This window comes from Anoplophora glabripennis, unplaced genomic scaffold, assembly GCF_000390285.2.
Source record: "Anoplophora glabripennis isolate ALB-LARVAE unplaced genomic scaffold, Agla_2.0 scaffold87, whole genome shotgun sequence".
Lineage (NCBI taxonomy): Eukaryota > Metazoa > Arthropoda > Insecta > Coleoptera > Cerambycidae > Anoplophora > Anoplophora glabripennis.
In genome coordinates, this window is record NW_019416928.1 from 977,527 (window position 1) to 1,003,506 (window position 25,980).

The 25,980-nt window shown below is 29.8% G+C and overlaps 2 protein-coding genes across 2 annotated transcripts; one reads left to right on the forward strand and one right to left on the reverse strand.

Annotated features, from left to right (window-relative positions):
* Positions 1-2,951: 2,951 nt before the first annotated feature.
* LOC108907160 (sarcoplasmic reticulum histidine-rich calcium-binding protein-like) lies at positions 2,952-13,138 on the reverse strand. Its single transcript, XM_018710705.1, has 5 exons — positions 13,124-13,138; positions 10,937-11,011; positions 9,133-9,467; positions 8,401-8,455; positions 2,952-3,611 (listed from the first exon to the last, which is right to left on the reverse strand). The coding sequence occupies exons 1-5, from the start codon at positions 13,136-13,138 to the stop codon at positions 2,952-2,954; spliced, it is 1,140 nt and encodes a 379-aa protein (XP_018566221.1).
* Positions 13,139-20,109: 6,971 nt separating this feature from the next.
* Positions 20,110-25,703, forward strand: LOC108907161 (adult-specific cuticular protein ACP-20-like). The gene is made up of 3 exons (XM_018710706.1): positions 20,110-20,118; positions 25,127-25,195; positions 25,263-25,703. The coding sequence occupies exons 1-3, from the start codon at positions 20,110-20,112 to the stop codon at positions 25,701-25,703; spliced, it is 519 nt and encodes a 172-aa protein (XP_018566222.1).
* The last annotated feature ends 277 nt before the right edge of the window (positions 25,704-25,980 follow it).

Sequence of the window (25,980 nt, forward strand, 5' to 3'; positions counted from 1 at the left end):
GACCAGGGCGGATCTGTTTTGAGGTGGATGTGAGAGGGGGCAAGCAAATTTTTTTTGGAATACCTTGAGTACAACTCACATAATAAAAGTGTAAATCCCTAGATCTGGGCGAGGTTCGGAACATTTTCAAAATTGTGAAAATTTTTGAATTTTTATAAAATACCTATTATATAGTTTTTTACTTATATCTTGGAACCTATATGTTTTGGAAGAATATTGAATTTATTGCCGATGTTGAAAAATAATAATAATTGATGGAAAAAAGGCAAAATACGATAATTGGATTGGATAATTTTTTTAAAATATTTGAAATACTTCGAGGGTATTCTAATTTTGTTAAAAGAAACTTCAGAGTATAATAAAACAACACATCAAATTTCATTAAAATCGGTTCAATAGTTTTCGCAAAATAATTTTTTTAAAAAAATTTTGAAAAAAGATTTTAGAATTTTCAAAATATTGCACAGCCTCAAATAAAGCATCTAGATACTTGAAAATTCAAATATCGTAATGCCAACTGTCTAGTTTGCACATATTTTGTTATAAACAAAGTTTATTATTTATGCATTAAAGATACTGTATATTTTACCCTATGCTATTACATTTTTTCAATGAAAAAATTTGTTTGCGTAAGTATATATTTCAACACTGAATATGAATATATTTAGTTATAATTATTACAATTATTTAAATAATTTTTGTTTAAACAATTTTTTTTTCTATTTGGAAATTAATTTTTTTGTTAAATACAAAGAAAATTAAGAAAAAAATTTCATGTTAGTTAAGTGCAAAAAGTCCATATTTTTTTAGTTATAAGTAGCACTATATTTTTGAAAATATAAGTGAAGTTGAAAAAATCTGAATTGAAAATTATGATTATTTCGAGTTTATTGGGAATTAATTAATTAAATAAAGTTAAATTATTATTAATTATAATTATAAAGTTAAATTGTTAAGTTAATTAAAATTGTTCACACATTTACGTTTGACATAAATTTAAAAATATAATTATTTAAATAATTGTAATAATTATAACTAAATAGTATATTCATATTCAGAGTGTTGAAATATATACGTAAACAAATTTTTTCATCGAAAAAAATGCAATAGCATAGGGTAAAATACAGTATATTTAATGCATAAATAATATACTTTATTTATAACAAAATATGTGCAAATTAGATAGTTGATATTACGATATTCAAATTCCTTGGCTCGCGAGACATCGGATTAAAAAAAAGATCGAAATTGGTCCATTAGAAGCCGAGATAATGCAATTTTTTTCGTACCTCCGCATTTTGAACCTCCGTATTCAGTCTCGGAGCGAAAGACCCCTCCTCCACTTTTCGTGTTTTGAGTCACTTTTCGCGCGTGCGAGCGACAGCTTTTCTGTTGATTTATCTATGTTGCCGATAACTTATGGATTTGAAAATTTTTTCCAACTTAGAACTGGGAAAAACGAAGCCACTGGATCAAAGATTATTGCTAAATTGTTTATAAATTGACGGTAAATGCCGATAAACATTGACCGCTTATATCTCGAGAACCAATAAACAAAATTTAACTTATTTAAAAAAAAGAAGCGCCTTTCCGAGTACTTTAAAATTATAATTTTCGAAAAAAACTAAATTGCAAATTGATAAATTTAATCTAATTGTTTAAAAATAAAAAAGAAGAGTTAACTTTAAAAATTTACTTTGGCCGTCCTAATCAACCGATTTCAATTTTTCAAAAACCATTTGAAAGTGTGATCGGTCTTTTCTATGTGAAAAAATTTTCAAGTATCTAGATTCTTTATTTGGGACTGTGAAACATTTTAAAAATTCGAAAAATTTTTTTCAATTAGTTTGCGAAAACTATAGAACCGATTTTAAAGAAATTTAGTGTATTGTTTTATTATACTTTAAAGTTTATTTTCACCAAAATTAGAATGCCCTCGGAGAAATTAAAATATTTTTAAAAAATTATCGAAAAAATTTAAATATTTTGCCTTTTTTTCATCAATTATTGCTATTTTGCATCATCGCTAATAAATTTAAACATTTTTAACTTATAGTGTATTGTGCAAAATTCAATTCTAAAACTTTTTTTCTCTTCAATATTCTTCCAAAATGCATAGGTTCCAAGATATAAGTAAGAAACTCAAATAAAATAGGTTATTTTTTTAAATTTTGTAAACATTTTTGCAATTTTGAAAATTTTCCCGACCTCGCCCAGAGCTAGGGATCTACACTTTTATTATGTGAATTGTACTGAAGGTATTCCAGAAAAAATTAACTTGCCCCCTCTTACATCCAGAAAGTGGGATATTTCGACAGATTCGCCCTGGTCTAAAATAAAATGTTCAAGCAACTAAAACTTTTGAAAATTTTAAACACAACACGCCTTAAAATTTAAATATTCACTATATTCACCAAAAATCACTTCTGTTAAAATAAAATGTTTGATAAGGTAATAGAAATAATTATAAATTTAAAATAAAACGTACGATTTTAAAATTCATTTTGATTTTCTTCAGAGATGAGACGTAACTGAGACAGCAATGCATTTTCTTTACTTTTATATTTATTAAGTCGATATAAAAAGTCTTTTAAAGGGGGTTAATTAATAAAAGTTAATGAAATATTTCCTTGATTTGAAAATTTATGGTTGAATTGTTATTAGGGTTATCAGGAAATTTATTTTCAGACATTTGTTATGCTCTTAGTATTGAAATTAATTTACATTATCATCAGAGTTTAATCAAGGAAAGCAAAAAGTATTTTCTTAATTTCATTCAAATAATGTTATGAATTGTTTACCTGAAAATTAGAATTAATAAAAAAACAAATAAATATTTAAAAATGTATTTCTAAAAATATCAAAAACAATAAATTAATGTTTTCAATAAACAATTTAAATTAATTTAATAAAATAAATAACAATGAAGTGCCTAGATCTTCTTCCGGGCGTTAACAGTATTCTCCGTGGCCGAGTTCCAAACAACCAAATTTCGACCCACTTTTGAATCCTGTCCGATCTCCTAAACTTCCAAATTTAGCGAACTTTCCAAAACCATTCCTTCTATAAAAATCATCGTATCCTTTGTATTCCTCATACATTTTATTTCCAAACGGCCATTTAAATTCAATTTCTTTTTCAGAATCTTCGTAGCTCGCATTATCTTTACCGTCGCTTTCCTCACTGCTGTCATCGTTTATTTCTTCATTGTCGTTTTCATTATTAATTTCCTCTTTCTCTCCACTATCTTCATCGTTTTCTTCTGCTTCCACTTCTTTCACATTCTCCGACTTATTGACTTTAGCACTATCATCCTCTTCTTCGTTACTAGCTTCCTCTAAATTTTCTTCACGGTATTCTCCACGTTCGTCGTTTTCTGCATTATCTATTTCACCGTCGTTGTTTTCCTTTTCATCTTTCTGAGCTGCTCTGTAACTGTCGTACTTTGAAACGTCATCGAGTTTTCGCTGGTCACTTCGAAACCTACCGTTTGCGTTTTCTTCTTCATTTTCGCTCATATAGGATCCTAGTCTAGAGTTATCATTTTGTTCCTCCTGTTCGTCACTAACACTGGAACCAGTCCCTTTTGGTTGTAAGTCGTTAAAGTAGCCCTGAAACGTAAAACTGGTATAATTCCATTAAAAGATTGACGGTGGTCTTTCTTACACTTCCGCGCCCCTGGAACCTTTTCGGGTGTACAACTAGGGACGTGCCACTGCTTGCGAGTATCACTACAAAAAGTATCTAAAAATCACTAATGTCACAAATACACTGTTGAAATGATGTATTTACTTACAGTTGAAACCAGCATATTGTGTTGTGCTGTTGCGAACAGGAATGACAATAAAAATATAAATTTGGTATATGGCTTATATACGGTAGTTAATGAAGTATGCATAAAATAGAAAAAAGCGCGTTAATATTATTTCACGGTTGGGTAAACTCTGATTTCCTATAAAAGTGATATGTATCTAATTACTGAAGCAATACTTATTAGAAAGTATCAGGACAGCTAAATTGTGATTGTTTCGACAGAATCCCTCAAGTACATTGGATACGAATTTCACTTCAATATAAATTAAAAGTGCGAAAAAATGTTCAATACGGACACTACGATGCCATGACCAATCGATCACCACAGTAATGTCCTTAAGAAGATAAAAGTTCTAATAATTCGCTTGTATAGCCGCCATAAAAGTGCTCACGTAAGAATTAATCTTCAGAAAAAGTGAACTGTTCTTCTGTTTGTCATATTATTAATAAATTTCATTGTTTTAGATGATGTTTATATAATAGTAATGTTTACTTTTTGTTTCGTTTTTGTTACTGGACAAAGTATTTCCAATGATTAATACAATACTAAGAATTCCTCACCACTTCACTGAGACTATAACTACATATTTTAATATAAATATCTTAACATAAAAAAATAACTAAACCGTACCACAGATATTAAATACAATGTATAAATTATAATTATAATTTTACCTATTTTAAAAAATATTTCCAGATTTGTAACCAGTAAACTGATCAGTAACTAAAAAATAAATGTTAGTTTCGTTTCGTTTATACCTAACTAAGAATTTAATTCATAATAATTAATGAATTAAAATTCTTTCTATCTTTCTATTCTTTGAGAGACTATTTCCATTACAGAAGCCACAAATAAAATTCATAGGTATCGGCATATTCACGGTTAGTAAAAGTTCATGGCTGTAAAAAAATCGAATGAAATGCAAAGTCAAGCACAAAGATCACAACTAAGAAAATAAAGAAATGTAGGAATTTAATTGATAACACGCGAAAGTGACAATCATTAGTATCATTACAATGAAACTGTCACCATGAAAGATGCGTACTATGTGAAAATGTTACAAAAAGTTACTGTTCTGAGCCATAATTATTTAAAAAATAATTATTTCTGACTAAACTACGCAGAATTCGAAAAAAAAAGTAGGGAATTTTTTCCTTAAAAAAAAGTCTAATTCATTAAAAATGATATTATTAGCTTGATAATTCAAATGAATAAAAAAATGCGAAAAATTTCTGTTAAGGGTAGAAAACTATTCTTATTTAAGATCCTTACGGTGTGATTATTACCTACAATTTTCATTCCATTATCTTAATCAGAAAGAAAGTTATTTTAAAAAATGTCCAAATGATAAGACCCCTTTGGAGAGCCATATCTCAGTAATGGTGATCCGTAGGACCAATATTTATAGAATGTTTTTTTACTATTTTTATCTCACTTTCACCTCCTCAAATTTTGTACAAACTTTTTCAAACACCCTCTATACTACTAATTTTATATTTTCAGGTAATTTACAGGCAGATATTAAACAAATTAAAAAAAAAATTTTCAATTTTTTAAAATCTAGATAAACAAAAGAAAATCTCAACAAGACTCCTAACTGCTGATATTCCGGCAAAATATACCCCAACACCTACTACCTGATATACTGAAATTATTAAATAATGCAATCAATTAAAAAATAATTTTTGATACCGAAGAACATGGTCCGATTTTTTTAAAAGTTGTTCGAATTGATTCTTGAACCTTTAAAATATAGTTTTAAAAATGCCAGAGCTAATAAAATATATATATTTTTAAATGAAATTTAATAAAATGGGCAAATATCTTTTAGATAGAACGACAAATATAAAATCTAGTCATGTTAAAGCTTTGGACACCTTGAAAATGTAATTTTTCCTAAAAGTTTGATGTTTATATTATATCATATTCTGTTAATATATGTTTATTTCATACGAGGGGGGAAGTCCCAAGTAAAATGTGGAAACAAGAAGATCTCTTTATAGCAGCTATTTTTTACTTCATCAGTCTTGTCAAGGGTGATAACAGAATAGCAAGAATACAGGGTTGAGCCTAGCCCATAGAGTAGTTGATTCCCACAATATCAACAGTTAGGAGTCTAGTTTCTGCAGTTAAATATCTTTGGCACACTTATATTTCTGGTATCGAAGAACATTGTTTGACTTAAGATTAAAAAACAAATTTTAAATATATTTACCTTTACCCCATTGACCGTTTCCTTAATTTTTTTAGCCCTTTTACTGAAGTTAGGTTTGACATGAGAGTTGTAGATTGGTAATTTGATAATACTTTATTGGTTGAATTTTGTTTACAAAGAGATTCAATAATTCCAATTTTAAAAGCTGATGGAAAATATTCTTGTTGTGTTATTTTATTTATTATTTCTACGAATGGAAATTTAATATAGTCCGAATTGACTTTCAGTGATTCTGATGTTACGAGATGATATCTAGAAGACTTATTTCCTTTTAAATATTATATGTAAGTCTGTACTTCATGGTGATCTATGCTATGAAAAAAATTTTTTTTTGATTAATAATCTATTCTTATTTCGAATTCTACAGGTTTCTTAATTTTTCTTGCCATATCTCAACCAATATTAAAATAATTTATACTAAAATGATTTACAATTTGCGATCTGTCCGTAATATTTAACTAATCAATTTTAATTTCATTTATGTCAGTATTTGTATGACTTTTACTATTAACAGTCATCCAAATCGATTTATTCAAAATTTATCGAAATGTTTCGAAATTAGATTAATAAAAGCCAGTCCGTATCATAATTTTACTTAACTTTAAGCTAACTCAAATCAAACCGAAATATATTCTAAAATTATATCCATTTATTTACAAAAACACTAACCTCATATATCTATAATCATTCTATGTATAATCGTTTTATTAATGTGACTGTTAATGATTGTTAACAAGCTCTAAATTAATATCTACACAAATTTGAAATAAAGCTAAATGCAATCCGTTACGGTGCAATTAGCAAAATGTATTGTTATTAGCCTATTAAATGCAATTATTTTATTTGATTTCACACCTTATTTACCATGCACAGTATACGGTAATTAATAATAGAAAGACCACCCGTGAAGTATAATTCAATTTAGCAATTCGACACCTACATTGTATTAAAATATAAATCGGATTTTTTCTTATTTATTCTAGATCAATTCTCAATCGTAGACTAGAACTGTAAGTAGTGAATAGAATCCATAACAGCTCTCCAAATATTCAAGAGATTGTCGATTATACTTAAAAAAAAAATCTCCTGCAAAATAATGGGGATAGTTCATACGACACGTTTCCAATATACAGGGTGTTTCTGGAATAAGTGGGTTCCTTGAAAAAGGTATAGACACGAAAATAAGCTACTATTATTAAGCAGCTGATGGTCTAATACATTACATTTTAAATTGAAAAAAAAAAAATATATGAGGATTATTTTAATTTGTTTGTTATTTATGGAAAATGTAACAAAGTAATTTCAAGAACATGTAGATAATCTGCTGTTTTTTTCCATAAATAACAAACTAATTAAAATAATCGTCATTAATTTAAACGATCCATATGCATTTTTACTTAAATTTTCGGCAAAAACTATTCAGACACAACAATAATTTGACAACTAACTTGACAAATGTCATGTTATTTAATTGTTTTTGGAGTATTTTAGGCCAATTTGACAATAGGTCTGATACGAGAATAACTGTCCAAAAAAATAGAAAATTGCAAATATCGCTAAAAGTAGTAACGGCAACCCTAACAATGCATATATGGCTTGAAAGGAAATTTTAATCTGCATACGACAGAGTAAAAAAATGCAGGGTGTTCCATTTAAGTTAACAAAGTTATCAAAATGTAACAGCATAAATGAAACACCTAGTATTATATGTTTTAATTTGTTGGTATACCATAATTTAGTGCTACTTATGCTCGTTTCAGGTACCAAAAATCTACTTGATAGCACGCTCCTGAAAAGAGTTACTAGCATCTCCGCGGACCCTTGCATCTGTCAAATTTTTTCTTTAAATATTAATATCTCAAATTCTATAAGTTCTAGATATAGGGAATATTTAATAAAGTGACCCTCTAATTTCACGTAAAATCCGCAAATACAATAATATATAGGGTGTCCCATTTAAAATAACGAAGTTGGTGTCGACTTCCTGTATAATCGGAAGTGCTGGAAAGTTCTAGATTGCCATGTTGCCAAATTTTCAAATTTCCTAGATATCGATCGACGCTGTTCCCGGTGGGACACCCTGTACAATATATAACGCACCAATTTTATATATAGGGGGAATGAAAACCATTTTTAATTTTTAGTTTATTTTTGACAACCATGAAGATTTTATTAATAAAGTGATCGACAAATTTTCAAAAACTCCGGGAAGATTATGTGTTGCCTAATTTTCGTTGAAATTCTTTATTTTTTTCGTTATTTATATATTTTATATTTTTCTTGTTTATTAAAAATATTTCTAAAAAAATTTATTCACTGTACCTATTTCTACCTATAATTTATATTTCTCCCATCCTCTCTCTTATCTTGCCACTCCTCTAGCCCATTGGATGGCGACGTTCTTGACTACCATGATTTGTTGAGTCCTGAAAGAGTCCCATGTATGATGTGGAAACAAGAAGACGTCTTAGTAACTAAATTTTATTTTTTTTCACGTGATTAGTCTTTGTTGATGGTAATAATCATTCAGGAAGAATACAGGATATCTTTTGAATGATTGCATTATTAACAAATTTCAATACATCAGGTATGCCTTTTTTATTTTTCGATACCTAAGAAATGTACTGGTATGTCTAAATATAATTAAGACATACCAGTACATTTCTTAGGTATCCAAAAACTGACATTATTTGATAAGATTTAACAAAATATTTTGAATTTGTTTGAATTAGCTTAGTATCTTTAAAATTTAGCAGATCTGTCTGAAACGTGTCTACTTTTCTTTTATTTTCAATGGTTTTTCTAAACAAAAATTGACATTTCTTTTTAATGTTTTTTTTTTGTTTCAACTTTTTTCAAGCTTATCACTACTATAATTTTTACATCCCAAACTTTGATTTTTATGAATAATAGAAAAATAAGTATAAAATAAATAATGCAGGGAATAATAAGATAACTTTTAACAATAACTGCATGTATTTGGTTACTACATACAACATTTAGAGTACAAAACAAAATAAAAATAAATAACAATTTCACTTGAAATAACAGTATTAAAAACAAAGCTTCTTCGGCGTACCAGAGCCCGCATCAATGCCCATGCCCTTCGTGCTTTCCGTGGTGCCCATGGTCTCCATGGTGCTCCTCTTTACCCTGGTTTCCCCAGTGGGTAATTCCAACATAGCTGGTGCCACCTTCCCCCTTTATATGGTGTTTGCCATAAACCGCAGGGTGTTTGGCATGTCCTTTCCTTTCTACGACGGCTTCAAATCCTGACTTAGGTCCTGAAATATATTTGACTATTCTGTGGGTACCATCGGGTTCACTCAAGCTGTATCCCCCTTTGACGTGTTTTCCTTCTCTGTGCTCGTGCTGTTCCTTCATGTCGTGCGAATGGGGGTCCTTGATGCCGTATTCGAATTTGTACTGTGCGTTGTCCTGAATAATTTAATAAAATGTATCATTTGAAAAACAATAAATTTACTTTGTGTAAAATTAAAATTTGTTAAACATATATCAGAAACGTAACTGATCTTTACAAAGCAATCTCGAAGTAATATTTTTGCTTAATGGCCTACAGGTTGTAGTTATTTATTAGTGACATACCAATTGAGGTTGAAAATGTGCACAAATATTACAAATTTTTTGTTCGAGTGAAGGTTTTAATGATAAACTGCTTCGTATAAATGAATGAAACAAGGAAGTTATTAGCCGTGAAATTAATTAACATTGGAAATCTATGTCGTCATTTTTTAGAAATTATCCCCAATTGTTCGTCTTTTTTTTTGAAACTACAAGAAATAAAGGTACAATTTCTTAGCAAAATTCCCACATTTTGTAAATTTTTCATTCAGTTTGTTGAGAGAAACACTTTATTTGGAAATTTATTGATTTAAAAATTAATTACGTAATTGCTGTAACATTAATATGAGAATTTACGCAAATAAACTATATATTATTTAACTATGTTGTATTGTATTTTTATGAACCACCTAGTGAATATGTACAAATAAAATATGAATTTTTAGAATAACCGCAGTAATTTTTCATTATACCGATATATTCCAGTGTAGCTTTCTTCATAAGAAAAATGTCACAATAAATCGGCCATCTTAGTTATTTTTGTTGCTTGTGCACCAAGATACCGGCAAGCAGCATATTGATTTGTGTCCATCTCAGCTTTTTATACGTTATATTTCGCTTAGGTAAAAAAGTAAATTGCTATCTAAACTTCTTAAATATTATATAGAGAATCGCATATTCTCTCATAAATATTGTCACAAAAAAAACACATTCAGCCATGAAAATAGTTAATGTAAGTTTTTGAAGAGTCATTATTCTCTAAAAATAATTAATGGGTATGTTTTTTTCTGTTACAGATTTGACAATATTCGGCGAAAAGAAAAAAATGAGTAATGCAAAAATCAACCAATGCAATATTTACTTAAATGATTTGTAAGGATGAAATTATTTGGGAACAAAACGTTATCCTGCTTATGTTTTTTTTATTTAAATCGACACTAGATTCACTAAATTTACAGTCAAAGTTTACTTGGAGAAGAGATAGTGATAAGTATGCTTAGGAGCTTTATGTCAATATACAGCTTTAAGTGAAATATGACGATGGAAATTTTCAATATAATGTTTAGTTTAGTATAATTTTCATTCACTTAATTCTTTTTTTACGTATATTTTATGGTCTTTTAATATTTTGGAAAATTTGTATGGCAACTTTCACAGTAATTTTTTTAGATTCCAGTAATTTTGCCCAATTCAGTAAAAAAACAAAATGTTTCGGAATTGCACCTATTCTTGACCGACAAATTACATTTTTTTTGTTTTGTATGGGTCCAACTGTTCCACTTTTCCTACTAATTTATAAAAAGTAAAAATATATGTACACTTACATGACCATGACCATGTCCATCATCGTGACCATCTGCCCAGACTGCTGCTATGATAGCAAAGCACACAAATAATACCTGAAAATAAAAAATTTTAATTAAAAAACAGATGAAAGTTGACAGAATTAATAATATAAATATACATATTAAAAAATCAAACTGATTAACAAGGAAAAATATAATTTTCCGTAAATATTTATATATTTACTATGAAATTTAAAAAAAACTAGGTCCTCGATTGATTCAATAAGTATAAAGCAGTATAGCCAATTTTTTTTATCAAGATATTAATAGTTATTTATGGTGCTAGTGTGTTACGGTATATAAGTCACGCTGGGAAATCCCAAGTGACTTATATGACGTAACACACGAGTGCCATACAAAATTTTATCCAACACTTTCATAGAATTACGTTTTAATAATAACCAAAAGTAACTTAAAATTTCAAGTCGTCAATGTCAGAAAAAGTAATTTAACGAAATGAATGTATTTTTAAATATTACAAAGGATGCGAGTGTCAACCTAAAGTGTGTCTGTAACCAAGGGTTTTCAGTAAACAAACAATATTTTTTTGTGTTGAAATCACGTTGAAATCCTAAAACTAAGACTGAAAAAATTTAAAAGGTGGAAATTCCATCTGAAATTTTAGAAAAAGCGAATGTGGCTACTGTAGGTATCATTCCGGAGAAATCAAAATCTATATACCTACAAGAAAGAACTGAAGGAATTTCAAGATTGGAAAATCAAAGAAGGGGTGAAAGGCGTAAATGAAGATGTCTTGCTGGTTTATTTTTTCAATTTAAGTGAGAAATTAGCTCCATCCACATTGTGGACAAAATATTCCATGTTGAAATCAACTTTGAGAGTGTACAAGAACATTGACATTTCTAAAGTCTAAGCACAAACATTTTCAACCAAAAAAAATCCAAGGTCTTAGAAAGAGAACAAATCGAACTATTTTTGCGTGAAGCCCTAGACGAAGATCATCTTATGAATAAGGTAGGTTCTACTGAATAGTTTATCTGAGTTATATTTATTAAATTTAGTGTTTTTAGGTGGCGTTGATATTAGGAGTTTTTGGCGCTCGCCGTTGCGAGGAATTGACCCATCTAAGCATAGACAATATAGAGGACAAAGGGCAGTATATCCACATCATGATTTCAAATACTAAAACGAACAAACCAAGAAGCTTCGATGATAAATGAAGGATTTTGTGTTAATCCAATTGAATTAATTAGAAAATATTCTAAGCTGAGGCCACAAAATGTGCAGCATAAACGGTTCTTTTGCAATTTTCAAAAGGGACAATGCACACGTCAATGTGTTGGTATTAATAAGCTATCAAAAATTCCTAATGTTGTTGCGCGATTTTTGGGCTTGACAGATTCTAATTTATATACAGGGCATGGCTTGCGTCGCGCATCTGCTACTCTCTTGGCAATGCTGGAGGGGATATTACAACACTCAATCGCCACGGTGGATGGAAGTCATCTACCGTGGCAGAAGGTTTTATAGAAGAGTCAACTTCCATCAAAATTGATATTGCTAAAAAGATACAAGGGGTGCAGACTCCTGAAGCAACCATAAGCAAAGGGGCAACCTGTACTATAAATTTACCACAATCACAAAATGATTCCAATGTTAATGTTAATATTAATAAGTAGGTAGAGTGTAAGTTTGTAGCATTTTAGGTTATTTGTTGACTTATTACTGTTTCAAATTGGTTTTCTAATAAAAACTAGAAAAATAAACCAAACGTTTGTCTTTTTATGATTTGTATAAGTCACTAGTGGGTTATAAGTCATAACTTACTAGTGACTTATAACTTATAACTAACACTAGTGACATAGGCCACATTATTCCTTTAAAACCAAAGAAATTATAGTATTATTATATACAAGTGTTGGATAAAATTATTTAATAGTACTATGAGTACGCATACATGCAAATCGAATTAAATAACAAGACATTAACGTTGAAGGCATCACGGGTGTTATAGGCGCATTATTATCCATATAACACCCTAGGTACATTAAGTATTGTATTACGAATTACTATTTCTAATAATTTTCATATTTAAATGTGATATCTTCTGTGTGTTTTTTTAAATAAATATGCCAAATATTTTAGGTACTTGTTTTTGAAATTTTGTTACTATTTAAGGATAAGCGAAAAAAGTCTTATACTTACACTGCTGAAATGCATGTTGCTGTTTGTTCACCACTCAGAAAACTGACACTATGTCCCCAACGGTCAAGTTTATATACAAAAATAAACGAGACATATGAAACAATTAAATAACAATAAATGAAATGTTAAAGTTACTTTCACGGTTCGCCTATTGCAGAAATTTTGTATGAAATTTTCTAATACAGCTGAAATACGGCTAGATCTAATTAGTAATTAGACTCAGTTACAGCCCTATGCTTAACGAAAAGAAATATGCGTATGGATTGGAGCAATATTAGGTGTCTTTCATAAGATGTATAAAATTCAAGGCGACCTTCATTGATTAATTTAACTTTTAATTCTGGCTATTTTCTCTTTAGAGAATGTAGAAAATTATAAATACGCGCTGCTGGTTAACGGAAAGCTCACAAATCCGTCTAGAAAACGTCGTGTAAGTTCCATGTTGCGGTTAAAAATATTTTTTCTATGTAACCGCGATTTTGTGATGCAGTACGTGTGGGAGCAATGAACTAAAATTATCATATAAACTGTTGTTACACGTTTTTACAACTTGTGTTTTTAATTTAGGAATGAAATAAAAAATCTAAAAATAAAAAATTATAGTACAGGGTGATTCACAAATGGTGAAACCACAGTATATGAATGAAAAGAATTAGAGTATGCAACAAATAATACTAATCTGTTATACAGGGTGATTCACAAATGGTGACCAAAAATGAAACCTGGTATTCTTTGGTGAATTTTAAGGGAGTCTTTCCTATAAAGTTTGTATCCAGGACGCTTCGTTAAAAAGATACAGGGTGTTAAACTTAAAAAAAATATTTTTAATTTTTTTAATTAATTTAAAAACTAGTAAGTGAAATAATTTGAAATTGGGCACGTGTATTTATGTAAACATTGTCCAAATTCCGAGGGCTTTTCCTAAACTTTATATGCTCCAGTGGCGGAGATACAGGGCATAAGTGGCATATTTTTCTAAATAAAATAGTACGCCACTGATTTACGGTAACAACAATCATCATATTTTCAGATTAGTCTTTCAATTTTCTACAAATTACTATTCTTTTATGTTTTTCCAAATGAGCCTGATTTTCAAGTAAAACTTAAAAAACCAACTGAAAACACTTTTACTGAATTGACATGACAAGCACTAATCATTCGGTTATTTATTCGAATAAAGAAATTAATAACATTAGTAATCATTTTAAATGATTTTATTTGAGTAAATGCTCAAAAATACCTCCATTTTCACGAACACGGGCTCGACATCTTTTTAGTAACGAAAATATTATTATATTCGAATATCGAAGTGTTTTCAGTTGTTTTTTAAGTTTTACTCGAAAATCAGTCTTTTTTCGAAAAACATAAGAGAATAGTAATTTGTAGAAAATTGAAAAACGAATCCGAAAATATAATGGCTATTACCGTAAAGCAGTGGCGTGCTATTTTATTTAAAAAAATATGGCAACGACACCCTGTATCTCCGCCACTGGAGCTTGTAAATTTTAGGAAGAGCCTTCAGATTTTGAACAATGTTTACATAAATACATGTGCCCAATTTCAAATTATTTCACTTACTAGTTTTTAAATTAATTAGAAAAATTTTAAATATTTTTTAAATAATAAGTTTAACACCCTGTATCTCTTTAACGAAGCATTCTATTTTTGGTCACTACTTGTGAATCATCCTGTATCATAGATTAGTATATGCTGTATTTACTTTTCATTCATATACTGTGATAATTCTATAAATATGACAATTTGCTAGGTGGGATACTTTATTTATTTGCTAAATGTGTCTATTATCTAACTGTAATAATTATTATTTCGGCAAAAACTGCATTATTAAGTACATTATTAATAATTAAATTAGATACTTAACGTAGACAAAATGTAAATATGTTACCGATATGCAGAGCGTTTATGAAAAAAGGAACAAATTTGTTTAAAATTCAGGTAATTATTTTGTGGAAAAACGCTCGGATATGTCGATTAGTATTTTTAGTTGCGGATTTCTTGACATAAGAAAATTGTATATAGGGTGTCCCAAGAAGAACATACGCAGTCATCACTGATTTTTTGTAATAGAACACCTTCTATGTATATTCTTCTCTGTAAAAACTTACTTATTTAAAGGGCAAACTATATGTTTAATTTTACACATTTTGTTTTATTTTACGTTATCATACTCTCGAAAACCGTATAAAGTTTGAATGTTAATAATTAAGTGTAAGGAAAAACATTCATCATGTATTTCCTGAGAAAAGTTTTAATAGGGTTCTTATTTATATGAAGACTTTTTCTGGATGAAATTTTACCCTAACTCTCAGTAATTGTCACTTCTTGAGAATAATAAACTGAAAACTAAATATAGTGTAAGTAAATAATAATAATAATAATTAAGTAGTGAAGTACAATCCGGATGTCTGCGTGTAACTGTTAAACGTTCAATATCGTTATTATTGATGTTTCTCATACTCTTCAATAACTTTAAATGAATATATACCTCAATATTTATTTATAACATTATGTTTAGATAGTCAAACCGGTGTGCTATATTATTACGCCACAAATGAATCTAAACATGCTTACTGAACAACTATAACAGTTCTCTACACATACTCTGTATTAAGTCATGTAAATTTACACCTTTATTTGTCTATTTACATCAAATATAGTTAAAACATTTAAAAATTAGGAGTAATACCTTTTAAAATGCAAAAGAACAACGTAAAAGGTAACAATACATCGCAAAAAGAAAATATATTCTGCACAATGTATCATCTGCTGTACTAATTTACAATTTTTGTATATAAAAACCATTACAAATATTTAAGAAACCTGTGTGAATTTCCACAATTTTTATCAGTGTAGTGAATTGCTTCTTGTGAAACACAAGGTTTAAATGTTGGGATTAAAGAACAAAGAAAATATAAGACAAGATGGATTTCTGATTCTTTCATTTTAATCATTTGTTTTTTTTTTAGGTAAATTAGAAAACATTCAAACAAAACATATTAATTTAATTACAAATGCTTAGCCACAAAGAGGTTCTGCAACCACAGAAAAGTAATTTTATATAAAATCTGTAATAGTAATATTGAAGGCCGACAGAGAGCATCTGTACTTAAATGTGAATTCAGCTGTAAACAATTATTAAGTGGTTAACGACATCCAAACATTGATCCAGGTATTTAGTGCTTTGTGGTAGACGTCCTTTCTATATTTTGCAACCAAATTCGGTGAAGATAATATAATTTCAAATTTTAAAATATTAAAAAACAAAAAGGTTACAAATAGTATTCTAATCTGATTTTTTTAACCAAATCGTGTTGTAATTCGTTTTTTAATCTACACCTAATGATGTTTTTTTGTATGGCTTTGCAGCATATTATTTTAAAGTCACTATAATTTTTTATGTCGATGCCGACGAAGCTCTGAAATTTAAAAAAGATTTAACTATTTAAAGTTCATTATTTCAATTTGTTAAATTTGTATTATATTTTAAAATAATTTAAGGTTTTTAGTAGTTTTTAAACAGTGTGTTAGTTTGTGATGCTCTTTGAAAATTTTCTCTGACACAGACCTAGTTTAGGTGAACTATACTATGGTCACTTTACACATTCCAATGAAGTAAACATCACGGATCACAGCCACGAAATGATAAAAAAAGTATTTTTCTCTGTCACAGACCTAATTTAGGTGAACTTTACTATGGTCACTTTACATATTCCAATGAAGTAAACATCACGAATCACAGCCACAGAATGATCAAAAAAGTAAACAGAGACGTATTTAGGAAAGTTGAAACAAGTACTATTAAAATCTTATATAATTCCAAACAACTCTTTTTTCTCATTCAAAACAAAGTAAACAACAGAGAACAGCATCAAAATTAAGGTAGTAATTGAAAATATCGCATGAAGTCCGGTTTTATATTAGGGCTTGTCTTTGGGGAAGACTGCCGTTAATCAGTTTCGACCAATAGTTTTGCAACAACACGTGCTCGATCAATGTTTACACGATTGAAATATGCAAGTTGACTTTACAGGTGACATGATATACTAAATGTGCAAAAAACAAACGGCCAATATTAATTTCGGGCATAAAGGATTCTTTTCGTCCTAGATTTGTTAGGCGCATATATTATAAAGCTATTTACCTACCTACATTCTCTATTCACCCTTTAATTTTGACCAAATGTGTCTTGGTGTAGTATAAGTCTTATTTCTTGTAAGTCTTATTTGATCTGTAAATGTAACATTGCTATGTATCTTCCATTTTTCTCTTTAATTTGCATGACAGAGACTGATTAGTTATTGCCAGTATTCTAATCTTTAATTGATCCACTTAACTATTTTAAGTTACACTCAAAAATCTTCCTGACAATTTATCTACAGTGCAAATTGTTAACAGAAATATAGTAGATTGTGTGGTTGCTTTTCTAACTGATCGTTGAAATTTTCTATTAGTCACCCAATGAGAAAATGATGGTTGAAGAACTCTTACAGAGACGTTGTTCTGGTTAATATAACGTTAAAGGATCAAAACATAACGTTTAAATTCCACGAATTTTTAACCAAATATTAAAAAAAACGTAGTATATTGGACGTAGCCGCGGCGTGATCATAACAATAGACAGAGACGCATTTAAGAAAATTACAACCAGCACTATTAAAAAGTTATAAACTTCTAAAGAAAATATTACATGTTTTTACTTTTTTTTCTTATTCAGTCACTTTGAGAGTTGAATCGGTACTAGACATCTCAAATTAATTCAGCAGCATAAAACATCAACAATATTAAGCCGCAAAGGATATGTACGATATGAAAACTGTTATACAATGTACAGTCCTGTTCTGTATGAAAACGTGTTTTTGGCGGATTTTGACCAATAGTTTCGTATGCTTGATCATCACGATTGGCTAGTTGATTTTATACGTGACGTGATATGTTAACAGTGGTAAACGACCAATAAATAAACGGCTAACGTAAATTCGATGAAACAAGAATGACCACCACTTCATTTTATAACGTTTGTTTTAGTTTTCGGTTTATCAGTTACGAGAAGGTACACTGTAAAAAAATGATGTGAGTGAAAGCAATAAATAAATAAATAAATAAATAAATAAATAAATAAATAAATAAATAAATAAATAAATATTCAAACTAAAACTGAGTATTTTCACTCAAATATACAGGGTGTTCCACCGAAGAGGGATTCTTCTGTAGCTCTGCAACTGTAAAATTTATAAAAAAAGGCTTTAATAAAAGTTGCCTGGAATTATGTGGGCCAAGTAAAGAAAATATTTTTAACTTTACAGGGTGTTCCATTTCAAATTCATGGAATATCCTGTATATTATTGCATTTTTGAATTCCTTGGTTAATATTAGGTAGAGTTTATTACATGTACATGGTATTTAAAACTTACCGTTTTCGAGATAATCAGTTGTTTTTGAAAAAAATCACGATCTCAGCTCTCTAAATGAGGCTAGATAGCGTCTAAACAGTAAGAGTTAGAAACCTGCAATTTTCACAGTCCGTTTTAGCATAAGTTACTCTATCTTGTCATCTGTGAGCAAAACGTGTACGTTATTCAGACTCGGAAATACTGAGACCTACATTTAATAATCTTACGAGTTGAAAAACTTTTTTTTTTCAAATGGAATGACCCATATTAATTGGCATGATTGAATGCAAAATTGAATACCTTTTCGACTGATATAAGGTTGTCCATACTTATCTCTAACAGTTTTCCAGAAAAATCAGGTTCTTTTCTAAAATCCGAAAAAGTAGCTATGTATTACTCAATAATAGTTAAATTTAAATTATATTAGAGAAAAGGTCAACTCTAAATTGGTTTTATATACTCAGAATAGAGTCACTGAATTGATAGTTAGCAGTAACTTGGATTTGAGTAAATCTCACTCATTTCTGATGCAATAGTTTCACTCAGTTATACTCAGACTAATAGACTGAAAATTTCACTCAAATGGGTGTGGACAAAAATTGATACATTATTGAGTAAAATTTGAGTGAAATTTTCTTACAGTGTAATAGATGTGGCAGTTTTTAAATTTTAGTGTATCTGGAGTACAGAATTGGAAAAATCGGTTGTTGATCTATTAAACTTCAGTTGTAAAAGTTTTGTCGGTAGAGGAAGCTGCTAAATACTGACGATTATAATGTTATTAACTAAATGTTATACTAATTAATGTACGAAAGTGATTTCGAGGTATTTTGTGTTTTTAATGGGCATTTCCAAACCGTAATATTTCGACAAGAACTCTTCTATCAATTTTAGGTAAATACAACTTCCGTCATTGTATTCTTATTATAATTTTCCCGAAATTAAAAACTGCAACCGATCACGTAACAATAGTTATTCGTGCTTTGTTTGCCGTACATATTTAACCGTATTGTAATACATTTCCGACAAAATATTCCTGAGAAGCAAATCGCGGACCCATAAAAAGTTGGTATTTAAACTGCGATGACTTCAAAAGCGAAAGTTAATCTGGCACATAATGCACCATAACATTAGTCTTCCAACTGGTATCCGTCTAACTAGACCCATTGAAAATTACCGTCACAATTATAAAAATGCTGCATTACTTTTCGACTTTAAACGCCTTTTATCCACTTGTCCGCGAATATAGTAGGTTCTTTAGCAATGACGTTCTAGCTGAACCATGTAATTAAACGAAAATTTATGCTTTTCATTGCATAACGAGAGATTATCAAACCACACTACTTACCTAATAATTAGGCATTTTTATATTTAAACGTCTATTCGCCTAATCTGTATGCCAGTTACTGTTTAAGTAAATAGGGATCAGATTAAAAATTATCGTTATGCAGCTTAAAGCGGTATGTATTGTGGTTTCATTACTAAACGATGCCGATACAGTATTGCGCCCTCGCAAAAAGTGTATATGTGAAATAAACGGAATATTTGCGACTAGGCCTAGCAAAAGTGTAAAGCATGTGTTGTGTGAGTGGATTATTTTTTTATCGGTATGTAGTAACATTTTCTACTGCGGCAAAGAGTGGATCATCAAACTTTGGAGAAAACTTAAACATATGTCTCAATTAAAATAGAGGATTTTTATGCAAAAAAAAAATAGTATTCTTTTATTATTTAACCACAATTTACATTAATTCGATGCGTAAAGTATAATATGTATTTTTATGTTTTCACTTTGTCAATTATGCAATAAAATTCGAATTGACGTCTTTTGTAAGATTTCTCAATCGGCAGACCTGTCAGCTACATTTTTAAGAAGTAATAGATAATTTTGTATAAAAGTTAATGATATTTAAAATAATATATATACTTGGGTGCTCTATTGAAGAAATATTGTTCTAAACATTTAGCTTTTAAATTCAATTTTAAGTACTCGCTATTTGGTTTTAAAATGTTCCTCTTCGTGTAACACCTAAACCTACGTTTTTTTTTTTTTGGTATCTATATCTCAGCTACATTTCACGTTATTTTATTGTCCATAGGCGATAATTACAATTTTTATCGATTCTCATAAGCGATTAGATTTACAGCAAAATCGTAAATGCCATTTTTATAAGAAATTTGCTATAAAAAAGGTCCTTAGTATCTAAGTTGCAAAGTTATTATTTCACGAGATAAATTGAATCAAATCTGCGAAAACTGAAAATATCCTTGTATCGTATTGAAAATTGTTAATAATGTTCGTTGTACATTATATTAATTTATAATGGTATAATGGCTGACCAAATAGTTTTTAACATATTAACGATGCAAAATTAAATGATAAAAAAACCATCGAGTTAATTTTTTTTTCAACTTTCAATTTGAAATATTTAATTAATAAATCAATTAGTTTATATATTAAGTAATTTAATATATTTAGTAAATATATACTATGGGCACTCAAAGAACAGATTCCCCTGTAATCAAGGTTTATGGAAAATAACGCGAAATATAGCTGAGATGAGATAATTAAAAAAAAACGTAGGTTTACGTTATAAATGAACAGAAAAATTTTAAAATCAAACAGCGAGTATCTAAAATTGAAATTGAGAGCTGAAATACTATAACACAAAATAAGTTATCGTTTTGGTAACAAAAATTTTGAGAACGAAAACTAGAAAATTTTGGGAAATTGCCATATGTTACAATTTCTTACTGCACTGTGAACAAATATCAAATTTTTTCAGTATGCGATATTATATGTTAGGCGAAATAAGTTGATAAAGTCAATCCCTTTTTTCTTTTGATACAAAGTGCCGTTTCTTTAAAATTTCATTTTCTCTTTGACATAACAAAATCATCATATTAAGTAAAACAGTATCGAAAAATTTCACTCATATATAATAAGCTCAATATTTCTATAGTCACTCAATCCCCTAAATATGTAGTGAAAAATCCAGGTCATTAGATTTAATATTAAAAAAAAGATCTCTTTGTAGTAGCAGCTGTTTGTTACGTGACTAGTCTTTGTCATGGGTGATAAAACAGTAAAAATACAAGATGTTTCTTTGAATGATTGCATTATTGAACTATTTCAGTGTATCAGGAATGTGTTTTTGTATTAATTTTTTCTACACATATCATTTTTATATCGAATTAATTATAGAATAATAATTTCGAATTTGAATTGCCTCAATACTTTAGATTAAAAAAAAAAGCTTTTTTATTAACCGTAACAAGTAGTTAGTAATTCGTAAATTATTTGAAACAATCCAAATCGTAATTTTGTTGTCACACCACTGAACTGGCTTTTCCCTTATTTTTGGTATAATTTAAGTTTTTGTCCTGTATTTTGGTACTTTATGCCAAAAAGATCAGTTGAGGGTTGTTTTTATTAAACTATTTTTGCCTTCGCACACTAAAGCTAGCAGATAAGTAAAAAATAAGCATCACTATATGAAGCACTTAAAAATTATATAGATAGAAATATAGATTTGAAAATGTACTTTTTTCGTCTGACGCAAATATGAAGTCTGTGTGAGCTTAATAGAAACTTGATATCTTCCATCACTTATGCATCATCAATAAATCATAATAAATCAAATTAACGATTTTCAGGAATATTTATGCGAATATTGGGTTTTAACTCATATGCGAATGAATTTAACCAAATGATATAACAAAAAATACAAAATAGAATCATTTTTTTGCTCCGTAACAATTTATATATATTTTTGGCTGTTTTCAAAGCTAGAGGTTTCATATTGTCTCTTTTCTCACTATGGTAGTATACAGGGTGTCTGCGAAAGGTTGTGAAATCTCGAAACTGGAGATACTGGTGACCAAAATAAGTCGATTGAGCCAAATATGCCTTATGCAAATGTTGCTGGTTTCAAAGATACAGGGCGTTCAATGTTTGAATTTTATTTTGAAATTCCTCAATAATTTCCAAAACTGTCAGAATATGAGCAAAAAAATTGGCACTATTATGTTTTTTGGCATGACAAATAAGCATTTTTAACTAATTTTGACGTTGCTTGTACAGGGCGTTAGTTAGGCCCTATTCCTTTGATAAAAAGGAGAAAAACTTTTTTGCCTTTAGAATTACGGGCATTGTGTATTTAAAATATGAAAGAACGTTCATTCATAAAAAAGTTACCCTTATTCGATTTATATATCTCCCTTGGTTATCGAGATTATTTGCATATACAAGTTTCAATGCATTTCGTTTTTAAGTAATGCGACTTGACAACTAACTAGTGTATGAACCTTTCTTTGTTATTCAATGAACAGAAATTTAATTAAATTTTTTAACAGAACAAAGTTATTTACAGAAAACAGAAAAAAATGGAAATTTAAGAAATATCTACTTAGGACTAAAAATAACTATTTACTATAAAAATTGTTCAAAATGAGCACCGCCTTGCCTAATACACTCACGAGCGCCTCTAATTAATGATGGCTGTACTCTCCAAATCATTTGAATATTATTCTTTATTTCCTGACTAACGGTGGAAAATCCTTTGCCGCAGTTCATCTTCACTTACTACAGGAGTTGAGTAAACACGTCTTTTCAAATCACCCCAGAAGTAGAAATCCAAAGGATTTAAATCTGGCGAACTAGGAGGCCAGGACATTGGTCCTGGATCCACCGATCTGGATAAACCATATTTAAGTGTTTCCTAACTCTTAAACTAAAATGAGGTGGAGCACCGTCGTGCATAAACCACATATTAATGCGTGTTTGTAAGGGAAGATTGGGTAGTTGTTCTTGGAGAAACTGTAAATATCTCTGGCCATTTAGTCTAGGTGGTAATTCAACAGGTCCTATTAAATGATGTCCAATTATGCCGGCCCATAAATTGATCTGAAACTGCACTTGATGGCGGGTTTTCCTTATACCACGAGGGTTTTCGTCTGCATAAATATGTAGATTATGCAAGTTGATGGGTCCGTCCCTAGGAAAACCTGCCTCATCGGAAAATAGTATTGAGGTGGTAAAATTATGAGCTTGGTTAATTTTTTCCGAGGGCCATGTGCAAAATTGTATTCTTGCAGGATAGTCGTCTATGCTTAAATCTTGAACTTTTTGCATATGGTATGGGTGTAGAAGTTGTTCTTTAAGAATATTATTTACCATGCATTTTGAAATCTGAAACTGTCGCGCTACATTCGTAACACTAACTGTAGGATATTCAGCGACAGAATCCAAAACACCTTCTTCAAGTTTAACTGAACGAATAGTTCTCTGAACTTTACCATGTCGGCCCATGTTTGGCATAAAACTACCTTAAATAATATTAAATGTGTTACAATTACAAATTAGAATCCTACCTATTATTCAAAATAAACTAATAGAGATGTCATACTAGTTTCCCGTAACCGTTGATTAACGCGTTGAAATGTTTTTGAATTCGGTAGTTGTCTAATGGGAAATCTCTCAGCGAATAGCCTTTGAGCTCTCAATGCATTACTTCGTGGTTCTCCATAAATTAAGTGCATATCACAATATTCTGTAAATGTAGGTATACTCCATAACTAGGTATTTTTAAAATATTTCAACAATTATTGCCAACTCGACACTTTAATTGTATCATAACAAGTAATAAAAACCATAGTAACGCTATGTGCAGATATTTTTCAGTCACTTGATTAATCCGTTATGATATGACATTTTTTAATACAGTTTAGGATTTTCCACCATAGCCAGGAAATAGAAAATAATATGTATTCAAATGATTTCACCAATTTTTACTCTATAAAATTGTAAATAATTTTGTTCATACACCAGTTGTTAAGTCGCATTAGTTTAATTTATGGATCAAAAGTCGCTTAAAAACGAAATGCATTGAAACTTGTATATGCAAATATAACAAAAGGAGATATCTAAATCGAATAAGAATAACTTTTTTATGAAACAAACGAACGAAAAACAAGTTTTTTCCCTTTTTATCAAAGGAATAGGACATAACTAACGCCCTGTACAAGCAGCATCAAAATTAGTTAAAAATTCTTATTTATCATGTCAAAAAATATAATAGTGCCAATTTTTTTTATTATACTCTGACAGTTTTGAAAATTATTGAGGAAACCAGCAACATTTGCATAAAGCATATTTGGCTCAATCGACTTATTTTGGTCACCAGTATCTCCAACTTCGAGATTTCCCAACCTTTCACAGGCAGTCTGTATAGCAAAAAATCATTATTCGATTACGTTCCATGTAAGACCAAGTCAAGTATGTGTGTTAGTCGCTAACGGGTGATATGACGTCAAAACATGGCTTCCGTGCATTTTCCCGCACTCCATGTTCATTAATTACTTTCAGGGAAAAATTATTGAAGAAAAATATCCGATTTTTTGTAACATAACTAACTAAGATGTGTTCTTTCCAAATATGAATAAAAAAAATATGTTAAATATTTTTAACAATAAATTTTTACCCAAAAAGTTTTACCAAAGTTCATTTAAAGTTTTTTACGAGAGAATTTTGTGTTTGAAAAAAACTAACACTTAAATTTTTATTAAATACTTGCACAATGTTTTCTTCCAGGTTATATTTTTGGGCTTTGCCAGCGTAGCCATTGTCGCGGCCAGCGAAGGACACCAGGAAAGTGACGACGTAAGCACATTTTACCTTCTCTTCTAAAGTATGCCAAGTTTTGCTTGTCCCAATTCTGAAATTTCAGGGCCAGGTCGCTTACAAGTTCGGGTACGGTGTTCATGATCCCCACACCAAGGACATCAAGGCACACCACGAAGAAAGACGTGGCAAGCACGTGATTGGGTACTACACTTTAAAACAGCCCGACGGCACCATACGCGTCGTCCACTACAGAGCAGGACCTCATTCCGGGTTTGAGGCCAAAGTAGAGATAATAGGGCATCCCCATCATGATTCCCATCAGGGTCATGCCAGCAACAAAGCTCAGGTAATTCAGAAAGATCACAGAAGTCACAGAGGTCACGGAAATGATAGAGGTCACGGAAATGATAGAGGTCACGGAAATGATAGAGATCACGGACAGTACTCTGCTAGTCAAGGTTACAGTGTCCATGATCCTGAGGATATTGCCAGATACTTGGGACCCAGACACCAAGGCTATCAAGACGAAGGCGACGAGTATTAACCCCCAGAGGGTTGTGCTATGAAACAATGTGTTATAATTTTTATAAAATTATCGTTGTTATGAGGGTCCTCGACCTACACTGTTTATATTTTTGTACAAGCTGTTATTCCGACAATTTTTTTATTTATTACATGTGCCTACTATTATAAGAAATTAAAGTCTTATATCCATCTGTGTTTGTATTATTTCTTGTAATATCTTGTAGGCGAGTGGTTCACCCCTAAAAAAAAGGCATGAACCGATTAAATTTTTAAAACAAAAACCTTTTTAATTTTAT